Here is a 23,357-nt window from a genome sequence, read left to right on the forward strand (position 1 = left end):
TTTGCCGCCGATATCCATTCTTCTTACTGTGCCCCCCACCTAGACGCGTGCGCACCGCGGCGCTCGGTCCGCTCTCCGGCTTCCGGCGTCTCCCTTCGCTGGGGAGTGAGGGACTCCTCCCTCCCTCCCGGCGTCAGACGCCGGCGCCGCTCAGTGTCCTGTGTTGCCTCGGTGATGTACGCGTCATCATTGGTGGATGGGACTCAGTAGCGGCGGCCATGTGAGGTGATATGTGAAGGGCGGTGTTGCCCTGTTAAGATCACATTTCGGCGCGGTCTAGCGTGATCCATTTCCATGGTAACTTGGCTAATGTGCGCACTTATGACATCACCTTTTCAGCACATATTGATTGTCATGATACTACTCAGCTGATGCACCGAGCAGCGATTGGTGGCTGTTCTCTATTTTATGTCCGTCACTTCCCCTTACTTGTTACCCCTTGAGAAAGGCTCATCACGCCGAAACGCGCGTTGGGGTGGGTACACGCTGTGGACCGTGGTCTATTTTGTTCCTGTGCAGGTAATTATGTTCCATCTTAAATAGCAGCCAGTGTTGTTGTATTTCTTGGAATTATTCCCTATCAGGGTATTCTTTTCCTGCCATGGCCAATTTTAGGAGTCCTTCTTTGGAACCTAGATACTAACTGTTTCCATTTACATGGTCCACATGCTTGTACCCCTGGCCGTTTCTTGGTGCACATTGTGACCTGAGTTTTTTCCTACTTCCCTCCCTGGCCTCATTATATTGTGTTGTATTTATATTTAATAAAGTATTTGTATATTTTTTATTACAAATTGTGTTGGGTGTTCTTGATCGTGTTTTTTCTATGGTAGTTTAGCAAGAAGAGATTCGGGATCTCCTAAAACTTCCACCTTTTTTTTTTTTTTTTGGAAGGGTAGTCAATAAGGGCAAATTTGCAGAATCACATCCTGGTTTTTTTTGGGATTGACTATTCTCAGCTATGTAAATAAAATAACCAAAATGGTTAATCTGTTTAGGAAGTACTAGGACTCTTTTTTAGTACCTTAATTGTGGTACCCCATAAGCTCCTTAATCCTAGCTCTTGTTTCCTCACACTCCAATAGTATTTCATGGTCTACAAACACCAAACATTTAAGAATAGGAACGTTGATGAGTGGGCCTGGCATGAAACAGGTGACCCATTCCTAACATTACCAATAATTTGCTTTCTGGCAGGAGTAGATAGCTCGCGGATGGCTAGGCATGGGGCAAGGGTGTCGGTGGGATTCTAAAACGCATGCTGTACTGGCAAAAGGATTTAGGTATAAGGCTAGGGCAAGAAACTAAACGGTTGCCCCAAGGGAAAACTTGACGGCACCTCTGCCTTCTGATTGTTGAGCATCTGTAAGGTCATCCTGATTTGCAATGAGTATGCTAAACCTCTCCTGGTCTTACCTGGTGATTCATCATAGTCGTGGTCATCATACCACATTACTGTTCCCAACCTAGCCTAATGTGTTAAGATTGACCTGGTGTGACAAAGTCAATAATGGTCCACACTATATTTTTCTAAGAGAAAGTTGGGTAAATCCAAGATCCATGGGGCTATCCACACTCATCCATGGTTCCATCATAACAGATGTAGTAGGCCTTATTTTCCTTAATTTCACACTACGACCGTGTTCACACTAACCCCGCTACGGTTATCATTTTCTAGGAAGTGTCATGAAATTCTATAGCAAAATGGATTTTTACATATTCTATTGGGAAATGACAGTTCATGTTGGCGGCCGTGCCTTATGGGCAGCAATCTGTTAATGCCAGTGATCCTTACAGCCGGCTGAGGTCCAGATTTCGCCCTCTCAGCAGATGGGGTAAAAATTAACTGAATTATTATTTTTTTCTTCCTTTCTCCATTGCACTCAAGGTTTTTGTTGGAGTCCGCTCTTCTAGTGTTGTTTACTTTCTTTTCATTTCTATCCATTGAGACTCTTGAAATTGCTGAATATCTACTATATAATTGTCTAAGGGTCGCTTCCGTCTGTCTGTCCTTCTTTCTGTCACGGATATTCATTGGTCGCAGCCTCTGTCTGTCATGGAATCCAAGTCGCTGATTGGTCGTGGCAAAACGTCCACGACCATTGCCACGACCAATCAGCAACGCGCACAGTCCGGAAGAAAATGGCCACTCCTTACTCCCCGCACTCAGTGCCCGGCGCCCGCATACACCCCTCCGGTCACCGCTCACACAGGGTTAATGCCGGCGGTAACGGACCGCGTTATGCCACGGGTAACGCACTCAGTTACCGCCGCTATTAACCCTGTGTGACCCAAGTTTTTACTATTGACGCAGCCTATGCAGCGTCAATAGTAAAAACATCTAATGTTAAAAATAATAAACAAATAAAAAATCATTATATACTCACCTTCCGCCGCCTTTCCCGCTCCTCGCGATGCTCCGGCCGGTCCATGCAAGCGGCACGTTCCGGTGGCAAGGATGGTCTGGGAGAAGGACCTGCCATGACGTCACGGTCATGTGACCGCGACGTCATCACAAGTCCTGCACGAGAAGGACCTGCCGTGACGTCACGGTCACGTGACCGTGACGTCATCACACCCTGGGACCGGAAGCTGCCGCCTGCACCCCACACAGGCGACAGAACTACATCGCGCCTGCGGAAGGTGAGTATATGTTTATTTTTTATTTTTTTAACCTGTGACATACGTGGCTGGGCAATATACTACGTGGCTGGGCAATATACTACGTGGCTCTGTGCTGTATACTACGTGGCTGGGCAATATACTACGTGGCTGGGCAATATACTACGTGGCTGGGCAATATACTACGTGGCTGGGCAATATACTACGTGGCTGGGCAATATACTACGTGGCTGGGCAATATACTACGTGGCTGGGCAATATACTACGTAACTGGGCAATATACTACGTGGCTGGGCGATATACTATGTCGCTGGGTAATATACTACGTGGCTGGGCAATATACTACATCACTGGGCAATATACTACATCACTGGGCAATATACTATGTGGGTCTGTGCTTTATACTACATCACTGGGCAATATACTACGTAACTGGGCAATATACTACGTAACTGGGCAATATACTACGTAACTGGGCAATATACTACGTGGCTGGGCAATATACTACATAGGCTGTGCAATATACTACGTGGCTCTGTGCTGTATACTACGTCACTGGGCAATATACTACGTCACTGGGCAATATACTACGTCACTGGGCAATATACTACGTCACTGGGCAATATACTACGTCACTGGGCAATATACTACGTCACTGGGCAATATACTACGTCACTGGGCAATATACTACGTCACTGGGCAATATACTACGTCACTGGGCAATATACTACGTCACTGGGCAATATACTACGTCACTGGGCAATATACTACGTCACTGGGCAATATACTATGTGGCTCTGTGCTGTATACTATGTCACTGGGCAATATACAATGTAACTGGGCAATATACTATGTGGCTGGGCAATATACTACGTGGACATACATATTCTAGAATACCCGATGCATTAGAATCGGGCCACCATCTAGTTTAGAATATAAAGTGGTTGGTAATTTATTTTTTTTTACCAAATGTGTTAGGGACTTTATGTTGTGTTATTTATTAATATATACCGTATATACTCGAGTATAAGCCGAGATTTTCAGCCCAAATTTTTGGGCTGAAAGTGCCCCTCTCGGCTTATACTCGAGTCACGGTCGGCGGCAGGGTCGGCGGGTGAGGGGGAGAGTGCGCTGAGGCATACTCACCTGCTTCCGGCGCTCCTGGCGCTGTCCCACGGTCTCCGGGTGCCGCAGCTCTTCCCCTGTTCAGCGGTCATGTGGGACCGCTCATTAAAGTAATGAATATGGACTCCACTCCCATAGGGGTGGAGCCGCATATTCATTTCTCTAATGAGCGGTAACGGTGACCGCTGATAGAGGAAGAGGCTGCGGCACCGAAGACCAGCTGTCCGGGGGAAGGAGCGGGACGCCGGGAGCAGGTAAGTATTACATATTCACCTGTCCGCGTTCCACACGCCGGGCGCCGCTCCGTCTTCCCGGCGTCTCTCCGCACTGACTGTGCAGGTCAGAGGGCGCGATGACGCATATAGTGTGCGCGCCGCCCTCTGCCTGATCAGTCAGTGCAGAGAGACGCCGGGACGGGACGCTGAGGAGCTGCAAGCAAGAGAGGTGAGTATGTCATTTTTTTTTTTTATTGCAGCAGCAGCAGCAGCAGCAATGGCACAGCTTTCTATGGTACATCTATGGGGCAATAATGAACGGTGAAGAGCACTATATGGCACAGCTTTCTATGGTACATCTATGGGGCAATAATGAAAGGTGCAGAGCACTATATGGCACAGCTATGGGGCAATAATGAACGGTGCAGAGCTCTATATGGCACAGCTATGGGGCAATAATGAACGGTGCAGAGCACTATATGGCACAGCTATGGGGCAATAATGAACGGTGCAGAGCACTATATGGCACAGCTATGGGGCAATAATGAACGGTGCAGAGCACTATATGGCACAGCTTTCTATGGTACAGCTATGGGGCAATAATGAACGGTGCAGAGCACTATATGGCACAGCTATGGGGCAATAATGAACGGTGCAGAGTACTATATGGCACAGCTTTCTATGGTACAGCTATGGGGCAATAATGAACGGTGCAGAGCACTATATGGCACAGCTATGGGGCCATAATGAATGGTATGGAGCATCTATTTTTAATTTTGAAATTCACCGGTAGCTGCTGCATTTTCCACCCTAGGCTTATACTCGAGTCAATAAGTTTTCCCAGTTTTTTTGTGGCAAAATTAGGGGGGTCGGCTTATACTCGGGTCGGCTTATACTCGAGTATATACGGTAAGTATTACTGGTTTCTCCTCCTGTACTTGTTAGTACCTCCTTCCTCGTAGACTGCATAGGTCCACAAAATGGCCAGTGATGGAGATAATTGACACAATTGGCATTAAAGGGTTTATCTGGTGAAAACTACTCATCACCCATCAAAAGGACAAGTTGATAATTAATCAATTTTTGGGTATTAGGGTCCTCGACGATTTGTAGAACAGGGCACTTTTAGCGCTGTTAGAATTGAGCGACCAAGCCTTTGGTTGAACGACGCTCACATGGGGGTTCCGAGCGCTTCACTTGGCTTTTTCCTGCAGCTCCATAGAGCATTATTGGCGCTGCATTCGGACATGAGCACTGCCACTCCATTTTTGTAATGGGGGGGTCCCCACCACCAATCAGTAAGTAGCCTGTGGTTAGATGATAACTTTTTTACTGGTCAACTCCTTTAATGTGACCTATGTTGCCCAGGAATTGAAAAGATTGAGAATTCCTGGGGTAATATTCGACTTCCCATTGTGTGTGTATTTACAATATTAGCATTCCAGGTTGACATTAAGGGTCCAAGATAGGGGGTCCCATCTCAAGGTACCATCTGCTTAGTAACTGTTGGGCATTGTTGATCTGCAGAGGTCATATTTTTAGTCAAACAATCTGTCCACATTTGTGCAATTTGCCCGGTGCTTTCACAGGCCTCACTATGAGCGGAGAAGTTGGGTAAGGCCACAGTGACATGGCCGTAAGACTGCCTTGAGTGGAAGTATTATCTAATGCCTCTGCGCTGTAATGGCTGCTAGAAGTTGTGTTTTCAACTTTTACATGGCAGAATACCATTCTGCAGTTTCCGCACTCTTATAAAAATCAATGTATAACCTGCATGCCATTGACATGTAGTAAAACGAGACCATAAACCTGCGTCATGCAGCTGAAGTTACGCATTCTCTTCTTTACCATGGGCCTTTCTCAGAAATGTTCATTTTTGCACACATTTTGGTATTATAGTAATATCCAATGGAGGTGAAGCGTAATAGCGTGGGATAACGAATCCTATAATTTATAGCAATTTATTGATGTATGTCGGAAGCAGAATAACAAATTATTGAGCACGTTACCCCGCACGTTCGTTATGTACAGTGACCACAATTATTACGGATGTGTGGGAATGGTTTTTGGTGTTGCACTTTCTGGCTTCTTCATTGTAATCACATGGCATCACAAAACCCATTCATACAAAAAGACACCAAACACTTAAAATGTGGATAAAAATGGCCGTGTAGTTTATTAGGGTTACATAAGTTAAATAAATACCAATAAATATACTCATCTCTTAAAACCAAATTTCCATACTTCTCCATAAAACCAATCCACCCATACATGGGTGATTTTCCCACCAGGCCAGGTCTCAAAGAGACCTGGTCCCCCCACCACCACACAGCCATCTTTCAATAATCGACTGCAAGTCAAGGTTGAAAATGTCCAATCCAATATCCGATAGATGAATTAGATCTCGTCTATAAAGACCAGGTAAGAAACCTTCAAGGTCGGAATGCCTGAAAGAAAAACCTGAAACCAAAGGAAAAAATTTCTCCATCGCTTTGTTCACTCTTTTGCGTATTTTCTCCAAAAAAGAAAAACGGTTATTATGCCACAATAGTCTGGGAACGATCTCGGAAAAAAACAAAAGATGAATGAGGTAAAATAGACCGAAAACCAATCATATCAGATCTCATAGTAGCTAATAAATCCATAGTTCTGATCTTTCCGAGATCATTCCCAGAAACATGAAAAATAATTAAATCAGGGGAAGGGTATTCTTCTAGCCATTTTTTAACTTGAATAACCAGGGAAAACCAACTCAGACCTCGAACAGCGAGCCACCAAACTTCAATAACTGACATATTAAAAGATAAGTTCTCTGTATAAACTCGCTGACTAGCCCTCTTCTGGGCCCAGAAGACAAAAGAATGTCCGACTATCCAGATAACTAACGGACCTAAAAGAAAATTGATAATTAATAGTCATAAAGATCATGTCTGATATACAGTTTGAATCTATTAGAATTCCATCTCCCCAATTCTTTTATTCCGGCCTCAGAAAACCCGGCCCTAGAGGCCTCAGTAGCTGCTCGTATCCTAAAAGAATGGGAAGTAATGTTCAAATGTTTCAAGTTCAAAAAAGACAAACATTTCTTCAAAATAAAATTAAATTGAAATACAGTGACCGGTGATAAATCCCTATGAATAAACAGTGGGCCTTGCTTTAAAGGTCTAGTTTGAAGCCAAATAGACATCCTACTCACAGGGCAAATGGATGGATCGGAAATAGCATTAATTCTCAACTTTGAACCTCTTCCTAACTGATCCGTCTTTGATTTCCTAATAAAAAGGATTAAAAAGGCTTCATGGATTTGAATATCTGCCAACAAGAGTCCAGAAGGTTTGGATTTTTTGGCGGAGACTACTTCGCCAATCCTTAGTGCCCCAAAAAATGATAAAGAAAAAATGGCGCTAAATAAAAGCGCCTCCTCAGAATTCAAACAAACATTGCAGAGACTAGAGCATAAATCTCTGAGCAGTGATAGAGATATAGGTCTTCTAGTATCGGGCATAAAATTAGATTTTTTGAGGCCCTTCAAAAACTGTTTCACCGGGAAAAAATTCGTTAAAGGAATGCTACCTGAAAGTTTCAGAAAAAAGGAAACTCCCGCAAGGCTTTTTGCTATCGCGGAGTACGACAGACCCCTCTGGGCCATTTCAGAAGCAAATTTGAGCGCTGCCGCAGGGTCTGAAACTAAAGGGTCAAAATAGTTTAACTCACAAAAATTGCTCCAATTACGCCATGCGGCTGAATAATCAGCCCATGATCTTTCGGACAGAGAATTTTTAATAAAATGCGGTATCAAAGGGTGATCACTTCCCAGATTGAAGGGGATAAGAGGGTTGCTTCTGAATCCGCATACGGGACCTGTAGAAAAAAATTCGACCACTGACGATTAAGCAAAGAGTCCGTTAAAGCTATAAGCTTACTCTGTCCAAGCTTAGCCTTCAACCAAAGATTATTTTTAAGGCATAGCAAAACTAATTGTCTCAAAATTCTGGCTACTAGAGTGTTTTTTGAAGATAAAGTATTAATGGCAAAAACCACCGCCTGGTTGGAGGAAAGCAACAAAATTCTGGAATTCTGCATTAGAGACCCCCATATATAAATTCCGGAGAAAATAGAAAAAATCTCTAGGACCGTAAAATTAGAAACAAACCGTTCAGAAACCCAAAACTCTGGCCAACAAAAACAAGTCCAATGGGAGGCAAAAAGGATGCAACCACCGAGATGCTTGTCAACAGAAAAAAGAAACGGGAAAGAGTCCGCAGCTACAAACGATGACTGCCACAAGGATCTACCGTTATGCTCTGATAAAAAGGAAAGCCATATTCTGGCATCTTCCTTCAGAGCAGAACGAACCCTAATATGAGAATGGGGTGAAGATACACCCTTGGTGGCATCATATAAGCTCCTACAAAACGCCCGACCAATAGGAATCACCCGAACTGCAAAATTCAACAATCCCAATAAGGATTGAATTTCTTTAAGAGTAACCTTCTCTTTAGACAAAAAATTAGTTAAAGCAGAACAAAGTTTCAAAATTTTATCCGCCGGAAGTCGAGATTCCATTTTTATAGAATCCAGGGTAATTCCCAAAAACTCAATGGATCGAGAAGGACCAACTGTCTTTTTGTGGGCGATAGGGATGCCGAAGTATTCACACATATGAATAAATTTGTTAAGAGCATCCTCACAAATAGAGGAGCCAAAGGGACCAATGAATAAAAAGTCGTCCAAATAATGGAGGACACCCGCTTCTTTACAAGACGATTGCACGACCCAATGAAGAAAGGAGGAAAAACTCTCAAAATAAAAACAGGACAAAGAAAAACCCATGGGTAAACATTTATCATAAAAGAAACAATCATCAAAATAAAAACCTAGAGAATTAAAACCAGAGGGATGGACGGGGAGAAGCCTGAACGCTGATTTAATGTCTGATTTAGCCATTAAAGCATTGCATCCGAATTTACGGAGGATCTCCAATGCAGAATCAAATGAAGAATAAGATACTGAAATTAAAGACTTATCCACTTCATCGTTCAAAGATGAACCAGAAGGGTAAGATAAGTGGTGGATTAGTCTAAATGAACCCTCCTCTTTTTTTGGAACTATACCCAAAGGGGATGTACGAAAATTAGAAAACGGAGGTGAATTAAAAGGGCCAGCGACCCTGCCTAATTGAATTTCACTCAAAATTTTGTCCCTAGCTACTCCCGGATTGGCCTTTAAAGAAGGTAAATTCGAAACAATCAGACAGCCCTCCCCTTTAAACTGAGGTACAAAAAATCCTTCAGAAAAACCAAAAAACAACAACCTACTGGTCTCCTGATCTGGAAACCTGCTTAACCAAGGGGACATGTTTGCTAGTATCACTGGTGTCTGTGCTTTTTGTAGTGTGTTCCCTGGAAGAGGGCTGCTGAGATGCTTGTTTCTTGAAACATTTGGCCACTGGGTGTGAGTTGCCACAGAATGAACATTCGTGGCGGAATCTGCAATTAGTATTCCATTTGCAAAAGGAATCATTGAAGGCGAAACAAACGCCACGCTTCACAGTGTTAGAAGAAGTCTGCCTAGAAGTAGTGTGTCTTTGTGGAAGCATTAAATTGATCCACAAACCAATATCCTTCACTCCCCAATGGAGCTCAGGATGAACTGATAGTTTGTGTCTGAAAGCCTCATCATAACTCAGCCAGGCGAACCCGCCGAAGTTACGATAAGCTTCCAGTATAATATCTAAGTGCTGAAATAATTTACTGCAGAGATGGGGAGATTTCTCCCCCAAGACTGCAGCAAAAATGGAAAATGCTTGAACCCAATTGGTAAATGATTTAACATTCGTGCGTTTAAATTCATCAGACTCATTTTTATCATCTTTTTTATCTGCTCTGACATGCTGATCTTTCTTAGGTAATAAAGAAAAAATATCTACATACTGATTATTCCAAATGAGCTCTTTAACAGCAGAGCTCAAATGGAATCCCAAAGGCGATAACTCGCACGTCAGAGCTTCTTTAAATGTATTAATAGGAATAGTGTTAGCGGTTACTGCGCTAGAAACCGCAGCGCTAGGCAAATCTGCTAAGCGTGCAGTAGAAGGAATAATTTCTTTTAAAGTATCCGCTAACACTTTCCTTATTAAGTTAGAAAGGTGTGAATGAGGGACAGACATAGGTATATTAACAGTCTCACCCCTCGATGGCTGGTGTCCGGTCCTGGGATCTCGGGAGCAGCTGGAGCTCAAGCCCTCCCAAGTTAGGCAAGCTCACATTGGAAGCTGCTGCGACCGAGGACTCCTCTTCATCCGACTGGGACGAGACCAGATCTTCATGAACGGTGGTATGACCAGCGGATGCTGGAGCTGATACCGCTGCAGGAGCCGCTGGCACCGCAGCGCTTTTACGGCCGCGGTGGTGTGCGGGCTTCCCGGCCGGAACAGCAGACGACAATGGCGCTCTATCTTCAACCAGGCTGCGGAAGTCTCGCGCTGGGCTGCGAGACTTCCGGGGAGGGCGGCGCCGAGACTTTCCCCTCACTTCCTGTCTGGAGCGGCTGGATGCAGGCGGCGACGCTGAGGGGGAATAAGGAACCCTCTGTCTTCTGAGCCGCCCGGAAGCTGGAGATGCTGGCGATATTGAAGAAGCTTGACCTGGCGGCTGGAAAAGAGCTTGACACGGCGGCTGTGGGGGAGCTTGACACGGCGGCTGTGGGGGAGCTTGACCCGGCGGCTGGATGAGCGCTTGACCCGGCGGCTGGAGGGATGATTCTGCAGGGGGAGGAACAGACTCAGCTGCTGCCGACAAAGGTTCTATAGCCAGGCAGCGCTGAAGCCAGTCCGCTCCACCCTCGGCTCCGGCTCTTGTCAGGATCTGCTGAAGGAGGCTTTCCATCTTCAGGTAGATCTTCTTCTTTTCTTCTCTGTCAAACTGAATGATGAAAACCCCAAAAAACAGGGTTTATATAGACAAAAATCAGGCGCCCAAGATTCAAATAGCCAATAAAAAACGGCCAAAAAAGGGCGCCAATCAACCAGCCAAGACTGGATAAAACCAGATTCCCACATCCACAGCTGACCGGCCTGACCTTTGGATGACCTCTCCTTACAAAAGCCATATCATAAAAAATAGGGTTTATGAGGCCATGAGACCCCCGCTGTATTTCTTTTTGTGCTTACGCGGGGGGGCTAACATTACGCCAGCTAGCATGTTCACGTCAATGCTTTTCTTGTTGGGATTTCATTACAAACATGATTTTTCTTAAAAGCAAAGATGGCTTCTCGCCTTCACCCATGTGCCTCCCACCCTGCACGGTCCGACCGCCATGTTGTTCCCTGTCAGCCCATTACTTGTTTGTATTGCTTCCAGTCAGCAGAAATAGTGGCACGAGAGAAAACGACCTATATGGTACAAAGTTGGGTATGACTAGCCGCTCCTCTCATGTTGTGCCTATGTGTGTGTGTCATGGTGATTGCTAATTGTGCACAAAAAAAATGTGTGACGTGTTTAGTTTTGCTGAAATGACACCTTTGTGGTACTTTTTGTGCTAATACCTTGTATGTAAATTGTCCTCCATTTTGTATTTTTGTAGACGCGGTTAATAAGAGACTTCAATAAGAAAAACTGAAAGTCCCCATATATACAAAAGACTAGGCCTAGTTTAAGGCCATGTTGTCCCTGGCAACCAATCAGAGCTCTGCTTTCATTTTATAACCTGCTTTGAAAAAATGAAAGCTGCGCTCTGATTGGTTGCTATGGGAAACAAGACCCTTTTCAACACCCTTTGGTGTGTGCACTATTGTATATACCGGTATATTGCGTATATATATATATGTATATATTGTATACTATTGTATAGTTTGCTCACTCCAGATACCTCACAATCCATTTTTAGGACATTTGTGAGTCCTGCCAATCTCCTGCTGCCTGTTTATTTTCAGAGGAAAGGAGAATAAGCTGTGTCAGATGTGTCTAGCAGCCTCTTCCGGGAATGTGGCGCCCCGGAATTAGGGTCCCAGTTCTCAGGCTTATGTATTTAGGTAATAAATGTTCCAAATAGAGTGGAAAGAAAACCCCCTTTAGTTTTAGTTGAGGTATTGCTACCATCAGTAGAAACCAAATTGAATTAAGAACGGGAAGAAATGGAGACGAATGAGAGGTCGGGGTCCAGTGATAGAGCAGGGTATCCAGCAGCACAGAGGATTTCAGCTGATGACCTTGCATTCATTTTAGCTTATAATAAGGAAACGAGTGGAGACGAGATGTACATAGATGATGTAAACAGCAGTGCAGAGTATTTTAGCACAGCGATGAGCAGAGGGATGACTGTTCATGGGATCCTTTGTTGTATTCTAGGGAACAATTTATATAAGTGAGAAAATATGATAATCTGGGTGATGCCACATGAATTGATCTTGGCACGTATTTGTATAGTTTGGGATCTGGACGGGGGTCCTAGCAGGGGGGGCACAGATTCCATAGCTGTACACAGGACACCTGCTGATTATTACAGTACATGTCCTACCTGTATTACAGGAATGCAGATTGCGAGGATTGTTAGCTATGCCCGGTATTCATATGATGATGTCGTCAGTGACACACAATGTACGTGTAGTGCGTCCAGGTTACCTCCATCAATACCCGTCCTTTCTGTGTGTTCTACAAGTCGTTCAGTAAAGGAACAGGTTTGTGCTGTTTTCCTGAAGATTAGCGAGGAATGTAATATCCAAGAGATAAGATCCACCCAGCCTGGCTATGGCAGTATTACCTGCTCCGACACTTCTCGTACTGATAGGGTCTGATCCATGTAAAGTGTTCTCCCACGTAACAAGCAGAGCCAAGCTGCATTGACCCACATGGGAAGGGAAACTCCTCCATTCTGGACCTAAGACAAAGAGCTGCCCTTTGGCTGCTTTCACACATCAGTTTTTTGCCATCAGTCACAATCCGTCGAATGTTGAAAAAAAACTGATCCGTCGCAGATTGTGGAAAACTGATGCAACGGATCCATTTTTTTGCCAGATCTGACTAGCTGATCCAGCTAATTGGATCCTAAAAAAATCGGAGCATGCTCAGTTAAAAAAAAAAAAACAAAAAAAAAACCCCGAATCCGTCACCGGATTCCGTCATTTGACGGATCCGGCACAAATAGGCTTCCATTCTAGCAAACGACGGACGGCGACAGATCCATTGCTGTCCGTTTTTTCCTATGTACATCTTCTCCGGCGGCCGGAAAACGGATTTTCAAAAACTGGTGAAACGTGAGGCAATCCGTCGCTAATACAAGTCTATGAGAAAAAAGTGATCCGGCGGCAACATTCGCCGGATCCGTTTTTTTCAAAATTCGCCGGATTGAGACTGACGGCAAAAGACTGATGTGTGAAAGGGGCCTTACTGTTAAGAACTCCGTACATCCATACATTAGATGGAAGACCCCTATGTCACCAATGGATAATGAGCCTTTTGATCTTCGCCATGCCGGTGCCCTATGATTGGATTATTATTAAGGGCTTTTCTATTGAAAATAAATTCCAAAACCAGAAACCCAATTAAGGTGACATTGCAATGGGGGTGGTCCATCAGCTAAAACCCTAAACGGAGTAATAAAGCGACCAAAAATTGCCATGTCCCATTTAGCTTTTAGTTCAGATTTCCAAATTTACGGATTCAACCTTTTAAGGGTATGTTCACATATAACAGAATTTTTCTGCTGTAGGTTTTGCAACAAATCCAGTTTTTTCCTGTAGATTTGCTTTATGCATTGCAAAGGATAAAATCTGTAATGAAAATCTGTAGCATAAATTTCACACCACAGGCCAATTTCCACTTAGAAATGATTCCACCTCACTTAGATAAGATTTATTACGACATTCCTGACATAGGACTATGTTGGGTGCCAACGTTTGGAGTGGTCTCAGAAGCCAAGCCCAATCCACACATGGCTGTATTATACGGTCGTCATTCTCCTTTAACAGCAGCGGGATTTAGGGTGCATAGTCTGGGGCATTGTTCCCTGCACTTTTGCAATGGCAGTAATGAAGCTCCCCCTCATAATTACCACCTCCTTGTGAAACCTGTGCTATTGCAGTACGGTAAATAGAACCAGGACCACATGATTGCAGGTACAAGTTCCCTAAGCAGACTAAAATAAGGAGAAAAAAAGTTTTCTAAAAAATATATACTGTATACAACTTTGAATTTCTGCATCTATTGATATCTGAAAATGTTCTCGAAATATAAAAAAAAATGAAAGAAAAAAAATAAAACAAAATTGCCCCAAAAATGCAATCAAAATGTCACAACTCTGTTGTTGGGTGTCTCAGGACCAGGGGCTCCTTCCCTGTCACTAACTCTAGGGGCATCTGAGCTCTCCCTGTTCCCCCAGATTACTTCTGATGGTGAAGATGCTGGGGCCACGTACGTTGCCTTAGCTTCTGAATCAGCCCTCAGTCTGTACCCCTCCCCCACCCAGGGAAGAGGAAAGTAGTAGTGTACCATAATACACCAATTAGACTAACAAGGTAATGCGAACAGGGGTAGCAAAAAAAAATACCAAACATACAACTATACACACACAAATAACAGGGATGCATCGGGGAGTGCACAATGGGGTTAAACCAAAATAAGAGAAGAAAGGGAATTATCACATACTCAAAATCTAGCAACAGTCACAGATAAATCCAACAACCGCCTAGTCTAAAAACCATCAACCACCTCCCACCCATGCAGCATAAGCTACATCTGACAATGAGTGCTAGCCAGGACCCAGATTATATAGGAGATGGGAGTGACTAAAGGCCCCGTCTCACATAGCGAGATCGCTAGCGAGATCGCTGCTGAGTCACAAGTTTTGTGACGCAACAGCGACCTCCATAGCGATCTCGCTATGTGTGACACGTACCAGCGATCAGGCCCCTGCTGCGAGATCGCTGGTCGTGTCGGAATGGCCTGGACCTTTTTTTGGTCGTTGAGGCCCCGCTGACATTGCTGAATCGGTGTGTGTGACACCGATCCAGCGATGTCTTCACTGGTAACCAGGGTAAACATCGGGTTACTAAGCGCAGGGCCGCGCTTAGTAACCCGATGTTTACCCTGGTTACCAGCGTAAATGTAAAAAAAAACAAACAGTACATACTCGCCTTCTGATGTCCGTCAGGTCCCTTGCCGTCTGCTTCCTGCTCTCACTGACTGCCGGCCGTACAGTGAGAAGTGAGAGCACAGCAGTGACGTCACCGCTGCGCTCTGCTCTCAGTGTACGGCCGGATCTCAGTCAGAGCAGGAAGCGGACGGCAAGGGACCTGGACACCGAAAGGCGAGTATGTAGTGTTTGTTTTTTTTTGGTAACCAGGGTAAACATCGGGTTACTAAGCGCGGCCCTGCGCTTAGTAACCCGATGTTTACTCTGGTTACCCGGGTGCTGCAGGGGGACTTCGGCATCGTTGAAGACAGTTTCAACGATGCCGAAGTCGTTCCCCTGATCGTTGGTCGCTGGGGAGAGCGGTCTGTGTGACAGCTCCCCAGCGACCACACAGCGACTTACCAACGATCACGGCCAGGTCGTATCGCTGGTCGTGATCGTTGGTAAATCGCTTAGTGAGACGGGGCCTTAACAGTGCACAGCTGAGAGTCTTAGCTCCAGGAGCTCTCAATAGAACAGATTAACCCCTGCACTGCAAAAATAAATTTACGCAGTTTAATACAAAGGTAAAGTGCTTCTAATCAGTGCAGGAGTTGGAGAAATCTGATGCTGCAGTCTTCTGGCTCCACTCTGTTGCGGTAACACAAAATGTGAAATGTGCCCCAAATTGGTATCAATAAAAACGTCTGCTCGCTATGCAAAATACAAAACATTGCAAGCTTCATGGATGGTAAAATAAAGCTATGGAACTCAATTTTTTTTTTTTACAGAAATTTTTGCATTTCTTCTTCCTCTTCCGGCCACTTAAATAAATTTTACAAATTTTGCCGTGAAAACAAAACTCAAAAAATTTGCTTTTTTTTTTGCTATTTCTCCTCACTTGGAATTTTATTCCCACTTTCCAGTCTGGTAAAATAAATGGTGTAAGTAAAAGAAAAAAAAATCCTCAAAAATAAAATACGGTAGTTCTAGCTCTTTGAAGAAGGGGAGCAAGAAAACGGAAATTTCCATGCACTTTACTGACACTCGGATACACTGTACCTTATTGACCCACAAATCCACACAGAAAATCTGCAGCGTTTCCGCTCCATGTAAGCAGGATCTACAAACTGAGCTCTGCTGCATCTATTTTTTACCTGTCAAATTGCCGTAATAGTTATTTACTCAGTGTCTCATCTATGGAGTATTTCTGGCATCTTTTACTGTTTGGTTTTACGGCTGTAAAATCAGGTTAAGTAATTGACTCTATTGCAGCGAGGATCACGCCGCGTTACCTGGAAGTGACCTGTGGTATTTGTGATGTGTACCTATTGTCAGTGATTGTGAAGGATACAGCTTAATTATAGGTGCCGGGAAGGGTGAAGGGTTGTGCCAGGGTTGGAGGTAGGAGGAGCAGAGCTAGGTGTTGCCTGCAGCTCCATAGTGATGGGTTTTTGGATTTCCGTCACAAACAGCCTGCGGATTAATCCCCTGCAGAGCATTTCTGAGGTTTCTCCTTGTTCTCCCCTCCTCTCCGGAACGTGATCACTGGAAAGTTGATGGATGCAGCCTGACATCCTCTCTGCACTTTGCAAGAAGATGAGGAAGAAAAGGGGAGGAAAGCCGCCTCGTCTCCCTGCACGAGCTGCACTTTACATGTGAGTGAAGAACATGATAGTAATCAGCCGGATGATGACGACAACCCTTGTCATGTGCATTCCCGGCCTGTTTACAGCATGTGAAGGTCAGATTCTTCACAGCTACACCTTTGTCTTGTAAGGTGAACACCTGCGATCTTGTTTTCACGGTAAACTGAGCGTTCGATCTCCTGCATAATTATCTATGCCAGCGTCTGATAAATTGAGAAGTTGTGCAGCTGGATTTTTTAGGGACAACTGTGCAGCCGATACGTGGGCCATCGGAGGTCATCCCACTACGTTTTGGATATTCGGTAGTCTTTGTGATGTTATATTTCTGGGAAAATCAGAGGGCGAGAGGCGTCATGTCTGGCAATGGCAAGCCTGGTGATACCTAGTCATTGTATGACCAAATTGGGGAATTGCCCATTGATCTTTTCTTTTTTTGGGTAGTGCAGTCTGTGTCCTCTGCTTTGGGCATTGGTGGTTATTTGGGGCCACAAGATTGGGATTTGTAGTGATCCTATGTGATCACCACCATCTATGTTCGATATGTTTATGGATCAGTACGTGTTTGCATGGCCAGAGGTGTCTGCCGATGGAGAGGCAAAGTTCATCTGATAATCAGAAAGTGTTAGTGTGTGTGTGTGAAATACCGTAAGTTGAGTTTATGGTCATGCGCCTTGTTCAACCTCCTTGAAATTTGTATGTTCTTATGGGTAACTATATACTTGCATGTTCAATATTTTATATATACAGTGTGTGTGTGTACATATATATATATATATACACACACACACATTATAAATATATATATATATATATATATTTATAATGTGTGTGTGTATATATATATAATGTATATATATATGTATATATGTGTGTGTATGTATGTATGTATATATATATATATATATATATATATATATATATATATATATATATATATATCATCTCTCTCTCTCGCACTGTCTGCTTGCCACATAGCAGATTTACATGCTCAGTCTTGCACTCGTATTTTGCTGCCTATTTTCTGTTGTAGACCCCTTTGTATGTTGCCTTACCAATGCTGGCCGACTGTAGATGAAAACTGCTGTCAAATGTTGTTGTCGCCATTCAAAAGTATTTGCCCTTTCTGGCTGTTTAAGCTTCTTCTGTGCTTGACTATCTGTTTCTGTACTGCCCTTGTCAACCTGTACCTTCTGACTAATAATAATAATAATAATAATCTTTATTTTTATATAGCGCTAACATATTCCGCAGCGCTTTACAGTTTGCACACATTATCAATGCTGTCCCCGATGGGGCTCACAATCTAAATTCCCTATCAGTATGTCTTTGAAATGTGGGAGGAAACCGGAGTACCCGGAGGAAACCCACGCAAACACGGAGAGAACATACAAACTCTTTGCAGATGTTGTCCTGGGTGGGATTAGAACCCAGGACTCCAGCTGACTGACAGCTTGTTGCCTCTCTGGCTGTATATGTGCTGCCCTTGTCAGTCTGTACCCTCTGGCTGACAGCTTGTGCACTCTCTAAGTGTATATATGCTGCCCTTGTCAGCCTGTACCACCTTACTGACAGCTTTTGCCTCTCTGGCTTTATATGTGCTGTGCTCCCCTGTGACAGCTTGTTTTTCACCTATCAGCCTGTATTTTATGACAAACAGCTTGTACCTTCTGACAGACAGCTTGTGCCTTCTCTGGCTGTATATGTGCTTCTCCTGTCAGCCTGTACCTTCTGACTGACAGCTTTTGCCTCTGGCTTTATATGTGCTGTGCTCCCCTTGTCAGTCTGTACCCTGTAAGTGACAGCTTATTTTTCACCTGTCAGCCTGTATTTTATGACAAACCGCTTGTACCTTCTCACTGACAGCTTGCACCCTCTCTGGCTGTATATGTGCTTCTCCTGTCAGCTTGTACCTTCTGACTAACAGCTTGTTCCCTCTCTGGCTGTATATGTGCTGCCCTTGTCAGCCTGTAACCTCTGCCTGACAGTTTGTCCCTCTATGGTTATATATGTGTTGCCCCTGTTATCCTGTACCTTCTGACTGACAGCTTGTTGCCTCTCTGGCTGTATATGTGCTGCCCTTGTCACTCTGTACCTTCTGGCTGATAGCTTGTGTACTTTCTGGCTGTATATATGCTGCCTTTGTCAGCCTGTACCTTCTGACTGATAGCTTTTGGCCTCTCTGGCTTTATATGTGCTTCTCCTGTCAGCTTGTACCTTCTGACTGACAGCTTGTGCCCTCTCTGGCTGTATATGTGCTGCCCCTGTTGGCCTGTACCTTCTCCCTGAAAGCTTGTGCCCTCTCTGGCTGTATATGTGCTCTATTCCCCTGTCAGGCTGTACCTACTCTCTGACAACTTGTGTCCTCTCTGGTGATAAAAGTGCTGCCCTTGTCAACCTGTGCCCTCTGACTGGCAGCTTATTCCCTTTGTCTATGTGCTGCCCCTGTCCGCATGTACGCTCTGACAGCTTGTGCTCTCTTTTACTGTATATATGTTCCCCCTGTCAGCCTGTACATTCTGACTGACTGCTTTATTCCCTCTGGCTGTGCTGCCCCTGTCAGCTTGTACCTTCTGACTGACAGCTTGTGCCCTCTCCGGCTGTATATATGCCGCTCTTGTCAGCCTGTACCTTCTGACAACTTTTGCCTCTCTGGCTTTATATGTGCTGTGCCTTGTCGGTCTGTACCCTGCAAGTGGCAGCTTGTTCTTCACCTGTCAGCCTGTATTTTATGACACACAGCTTGTACTTTCTGACTGACAGCCAGTGCCCTCTCTGGCTGTATATGTGCTGCCCCTATCAGCTTGTACATTCTGACTGACAGCTTTTTCCTCTCTGGCTGTTTATGTGCTGCCTCTGTCGGCTTGCACCTTCTGACTAACAGCTCGTTCCCTCTCTGACTTTAAATGTGCAGCCCTTGTTAGCCTGTACCTTCTCCCTGAAAGCTTGTGCCCTCTCTGGCTGTATATGTGTTCCATTCCCCTGTCAAGCTGTACCTGCTCTCTGACAACTTGTGCCCTCTCTAGCGATGCTGCCCTGGTCAACCTGTGCTCTCTGACTGACAGCTTATTCCCTCTCTGGCCTGTATATGTGCTGCCCTGTCAGTTTGTACCTTCTGACTAACAACATTCCCACTCTGGCTGTATGTTTGCTGCCCCTGTCAGCTTGTGCTCTTTTACTGTGTATATGCTGCCCCTGTCAGCCTGTGCCTTCTGACTGACAGCTTAGTAACTCTCTGGCTGTTTATGTGCTGCCCCTGCCAGCTTGTACCTTCAGACTGACAGCTTGTGCCCTCTCCGGCAATATATGTGCTCCCTTCCCCTGTCAGGCTGTACCTGCTGACACCTTGTTCCCTCTGGCGATACAGGTGCTGCCTCTGTCAGCATGTACCCTCTGACAGCTTGTGCACTCTTTTACTGTATATATGCTGCCCCTGTCAGCTTGTGCCTTCTGACTGACAGCTTGTGCCATCTCTGGCTATATATGTGCTCCCTTCCCCTGTCAGCCTGTAACCGCTGACAGTATGTGACTGTATTTGTGCTGCTTTTGCTACAATGTACCATTGCTGTTCTCCTTTAGTACATACCACTCCCTGGCAGACTGTTCTTTTCCTGCATATATTTGTGTGCCCCTCTGCATGGCTGTGTTTCGGCTATGTGCTACCTCTGGCTGACTGTATAGTATTATGCCTCCATTACTACATCCCTTTTCATGGCAGACTGTTGTTCCCCTACTGATGCCCGTATGTGTACACTTCAGATGTGCACTCACCCTGGCTGACTGCATTTTTGCCTTTTATTGCCAGCGTATTGTTCTGTCCTTTGTCTGCACGCTTTCTGGGCGCCTGTATGTTTCTCCACCTCTACCAGTATATTCCCCTTCCAGGCCTTTATATCTGATGCTACAGCCGGCATGTCATTGACACGTATGTGCTTTTTGTGGACAGTCCTGAACCAACCCTATATTGCGAGGTGTAACTTTTGCTCCGACTGTTTGCACATTGTAATTGCTTCTTTATTTTACCCGTAGCAACCTTTTCTTTTTTTAATGGTGAACACTTTATTTGCCCTTTTGTTATTACCATTGTCTATCTCTCCAGCGTTGAAGGTGGCGACTCCCTTGGCAGCGAATCTGGAACAATTGTTGACAGTCCAGGCCAGCAGCCACCGTACCGTGGAGAGGTGAAAAACGATCACTACGACTTGCCATCACCCACCCGTCACCCGTCTCACCCAGGGCTCCAGTGGAGTCAAAGGGCCAGATTACAGCCAGCCAGCGTTGCCTTGCGCAAACAGGAGGAAGAAGAGAATAAAAGATCCAAAGCCTTGTCTGACAGCTATGAATTGTCTACTGACCTCCAGGACAAGAAGGTATCTGCTGTGTTGAAACCCATACCAACTTCCCTCCTGTCTGACATCAAGGCTTGGTCTGTTATTTTGGTCCTTTTTTTTCCTCCCCTGTCCCACTGAGCGGAGGTTTTCAAACATGTCATGGTTACCAAGCGGCCATATTTTCAATATTCAGAGTCTTGTAGCAAGACTATTGGCAAATCTCAAGGACAAGTTTGAAAACTTCTCTCGTGACTAAAGCTTCTGCTTCTTTCCTGTCCCATATGTTTCTTTTTTCACCTCCTGTCTCTTACCCTTCTGTGTTGTGTCCTCGGGGCCCTCTCTTACACACACAACTCTACCTGTCTCCTGATGTAGGTGGAAATGCTGGAGAGGAAGTATGGGGGCTATTTCCTCAGCCGGCGAGCGGCTCGCACCATCCAGACCGCATTCAGACAGTATCGCATGAATAAGAACTTTGAACGTCTCCGCAGCTCTGCTTCTGAGAGCCGCATGTCCCGTCGGATCATCCTATCCAACATGCGCATGCAGTACTCCTTTGAGGAGTATGACAAGACCCACAACACCCCATACTTCCAGGGCAAACCCGTGTCATTGGACGAAGGGGTAGCTGCATGTCGTGGGCAGGGGGAGCGAGGTCTTCAGTATATGGGTTCCTGCAGCGGGATTGATGGCGATTCGATCAACACCTCGGGGGAGTTTTCCAATGAAATCACAGAACTGGAGGATTCCTTCTCCAAACAGGTGAGGCGCTATAAGGGTGAGTGGTTATTCCCAGGAACAGGAGACCAGAATATAGAGGACTTCCTAGTGTTGTATCTTTTGTAATGTGCTACTATGGAGCCTTTTTAAAGTGGATCCACCATCAACATATACAGAGGCAGCCATATTGCACAGCTAAGTAATGATAAGTAATTGGTGACCTTACAGAGGGTTGATTTACCTGCAGCCTCATTGCTTTCAGTAGGAAGTGTCCCTCTGGTGTACAAAAGGCAGATTCTCCTATGAACACCAGTGCATCTGCATATAACCTCATACATCTCCCACCTCATGGGATACTTTTTTTTTTTTTTACTAGATGCCTCTGCATGCAATAATGCAGCTGACCGTGCTAATCTATACATAGAAGAATAGGTACGACCTCGATGGAGGCTAAAGGATGCACTTTTTATCCAATGGGTTCCCTTACTATTTACACTGGTACACTGGGGGCTTTGACAGTGCATATGGTAGATAGGGGCCCTAATATTACCAGATCGATTAGAAGTAATGATGCATCCACTGGAATGACTGCCTCTCGTATGTATAAGTGATGGATCCACGTCAGTATATATATTCCTATTGTGTTCTCTCTCCTAGCTGTGTCACAGTGCACTATATAGCTACATTTGTCTTCCTCCTGCTATATCTCTGTGAGTCCCCCCATTACCCAGCTCCCCTTTTATGTGTTATTGCCCTTGCAGAAACATATATCAATATATTGTTATCGCTGTGTAGTCAAGAGTCTCCTCCTGGCCAGTATACAATATTATTTTATATATACATATTATTGTTATAAAGCGGAGGACGTCATTGGGTTATATAGTCTTTTACACCATGGTGCCCCAAAAGTCTGTGTTATCCTTAACAATATTGTAGGCCCGACCTAGATGCAGATTATAAAACCTTTATCACCTGGCCAGTTAGCTTTCAACAAGTCCCTTTTCCACCCCAACCACCTATTGTGCAGAAAACACGTTTAGTCCAATTCCGTTAATACGAAAATTTGGACACATCATAAGCTTTGATCAGCCAATGTCTGGGGATTGAGACCCCCATCGATCGTTAAAGCCAAGGGGCAGAAGTAACGAGCCTAGCACTGCTCTCTAACAACACTGAAGACTTTGATTTCAGCACCTGGATCGCCATGAGTCAAAAAACTTTTGGGATATGTGCACACGTTGAATATTTTAAATGCAGAATTGTTTTCACCATTTCTGCATCTTTTAGCAGGAAAAATGTAGCGGACAATATGTGCATTTTTTTACCTGCGTTTTTGTTCAGCAATTATGGGTATTTGTATCTTATAAAGCTAGTTGAATAAAAATAAAGCTGATAGACGATGGAGATCCGTCAGATATATCATTTCACAACCCCACAACACATCAGTACCATGCATGTGGAGATTATTGTACATCTATAAACCTAATAAATAAATGAATTAATGAAAAAAAATGATGTAGGGTCCCCCCTATTTTATGAAACCAGCAAAGGTAAAGCAGACAGCTGTGAGCTGATATTATCAGGCTGAG

The 23,357-nt window shown here is 44.6% G+C and overlaps 1 protein-coding gene across 15 annotated transcripts in view; it reads left to right on the forward strand.

Annotated features, from left to right (window-relative positions):
- IQSEC2 (IQ motif and Sec7 domain ArfGEF 2) overlaps nucleotides 1-23,357 on the forward strand; it is a 211,773-nt gene that overhangs the window by 156,955 nt on the left and 31,461 nt on the right. For 13 of the 15 annotated variants that reach the window (XR_013221166.1, XM_077283834.1, XM_077283845.1 and 10 more), the window contains 2 exons: nucleotides 20,817-21,087; nucleotides 21,424-21,810. Coding sequence is in view for 14 of the 15 variants with exons in the window: in XM_077283834.1 (XP_077139949.1) it covers nucleotides 20,817-21,087; nucleotides 21,424-21,810 (658 nt within the window). In the remaining variant the exon portion in view is untranslated. Of the gene's footprint in view, nucleotides 1-1,815; nucleotides 1,836-16,560; nucleotides 16,730-20,816; nucleotides 21,088-21,423; nucleotides 21,811-23,357 lie in introns of those variants that run through there. The other 2 variants (XM_077283844.1, XM_077283841.1) reach the window with 2 other exon arrangements.

Source organism: Ranitomeya variabilis, chromosome 2 (genome assembly GCF_051348905.1).
Source record: "Ranitomeya variabilis isolate aRanVar5 chromosome 2, aRanVar5.hap1, whole genome shotgun sequence".
Classification (NCBI taxonomy): domain Eukaryota; kingdom Metazoa; phylum Chordata; class Amphibia; order Anura; family Dendrobatidae; genus Ranitomeya; species Ranitomeya variabilis.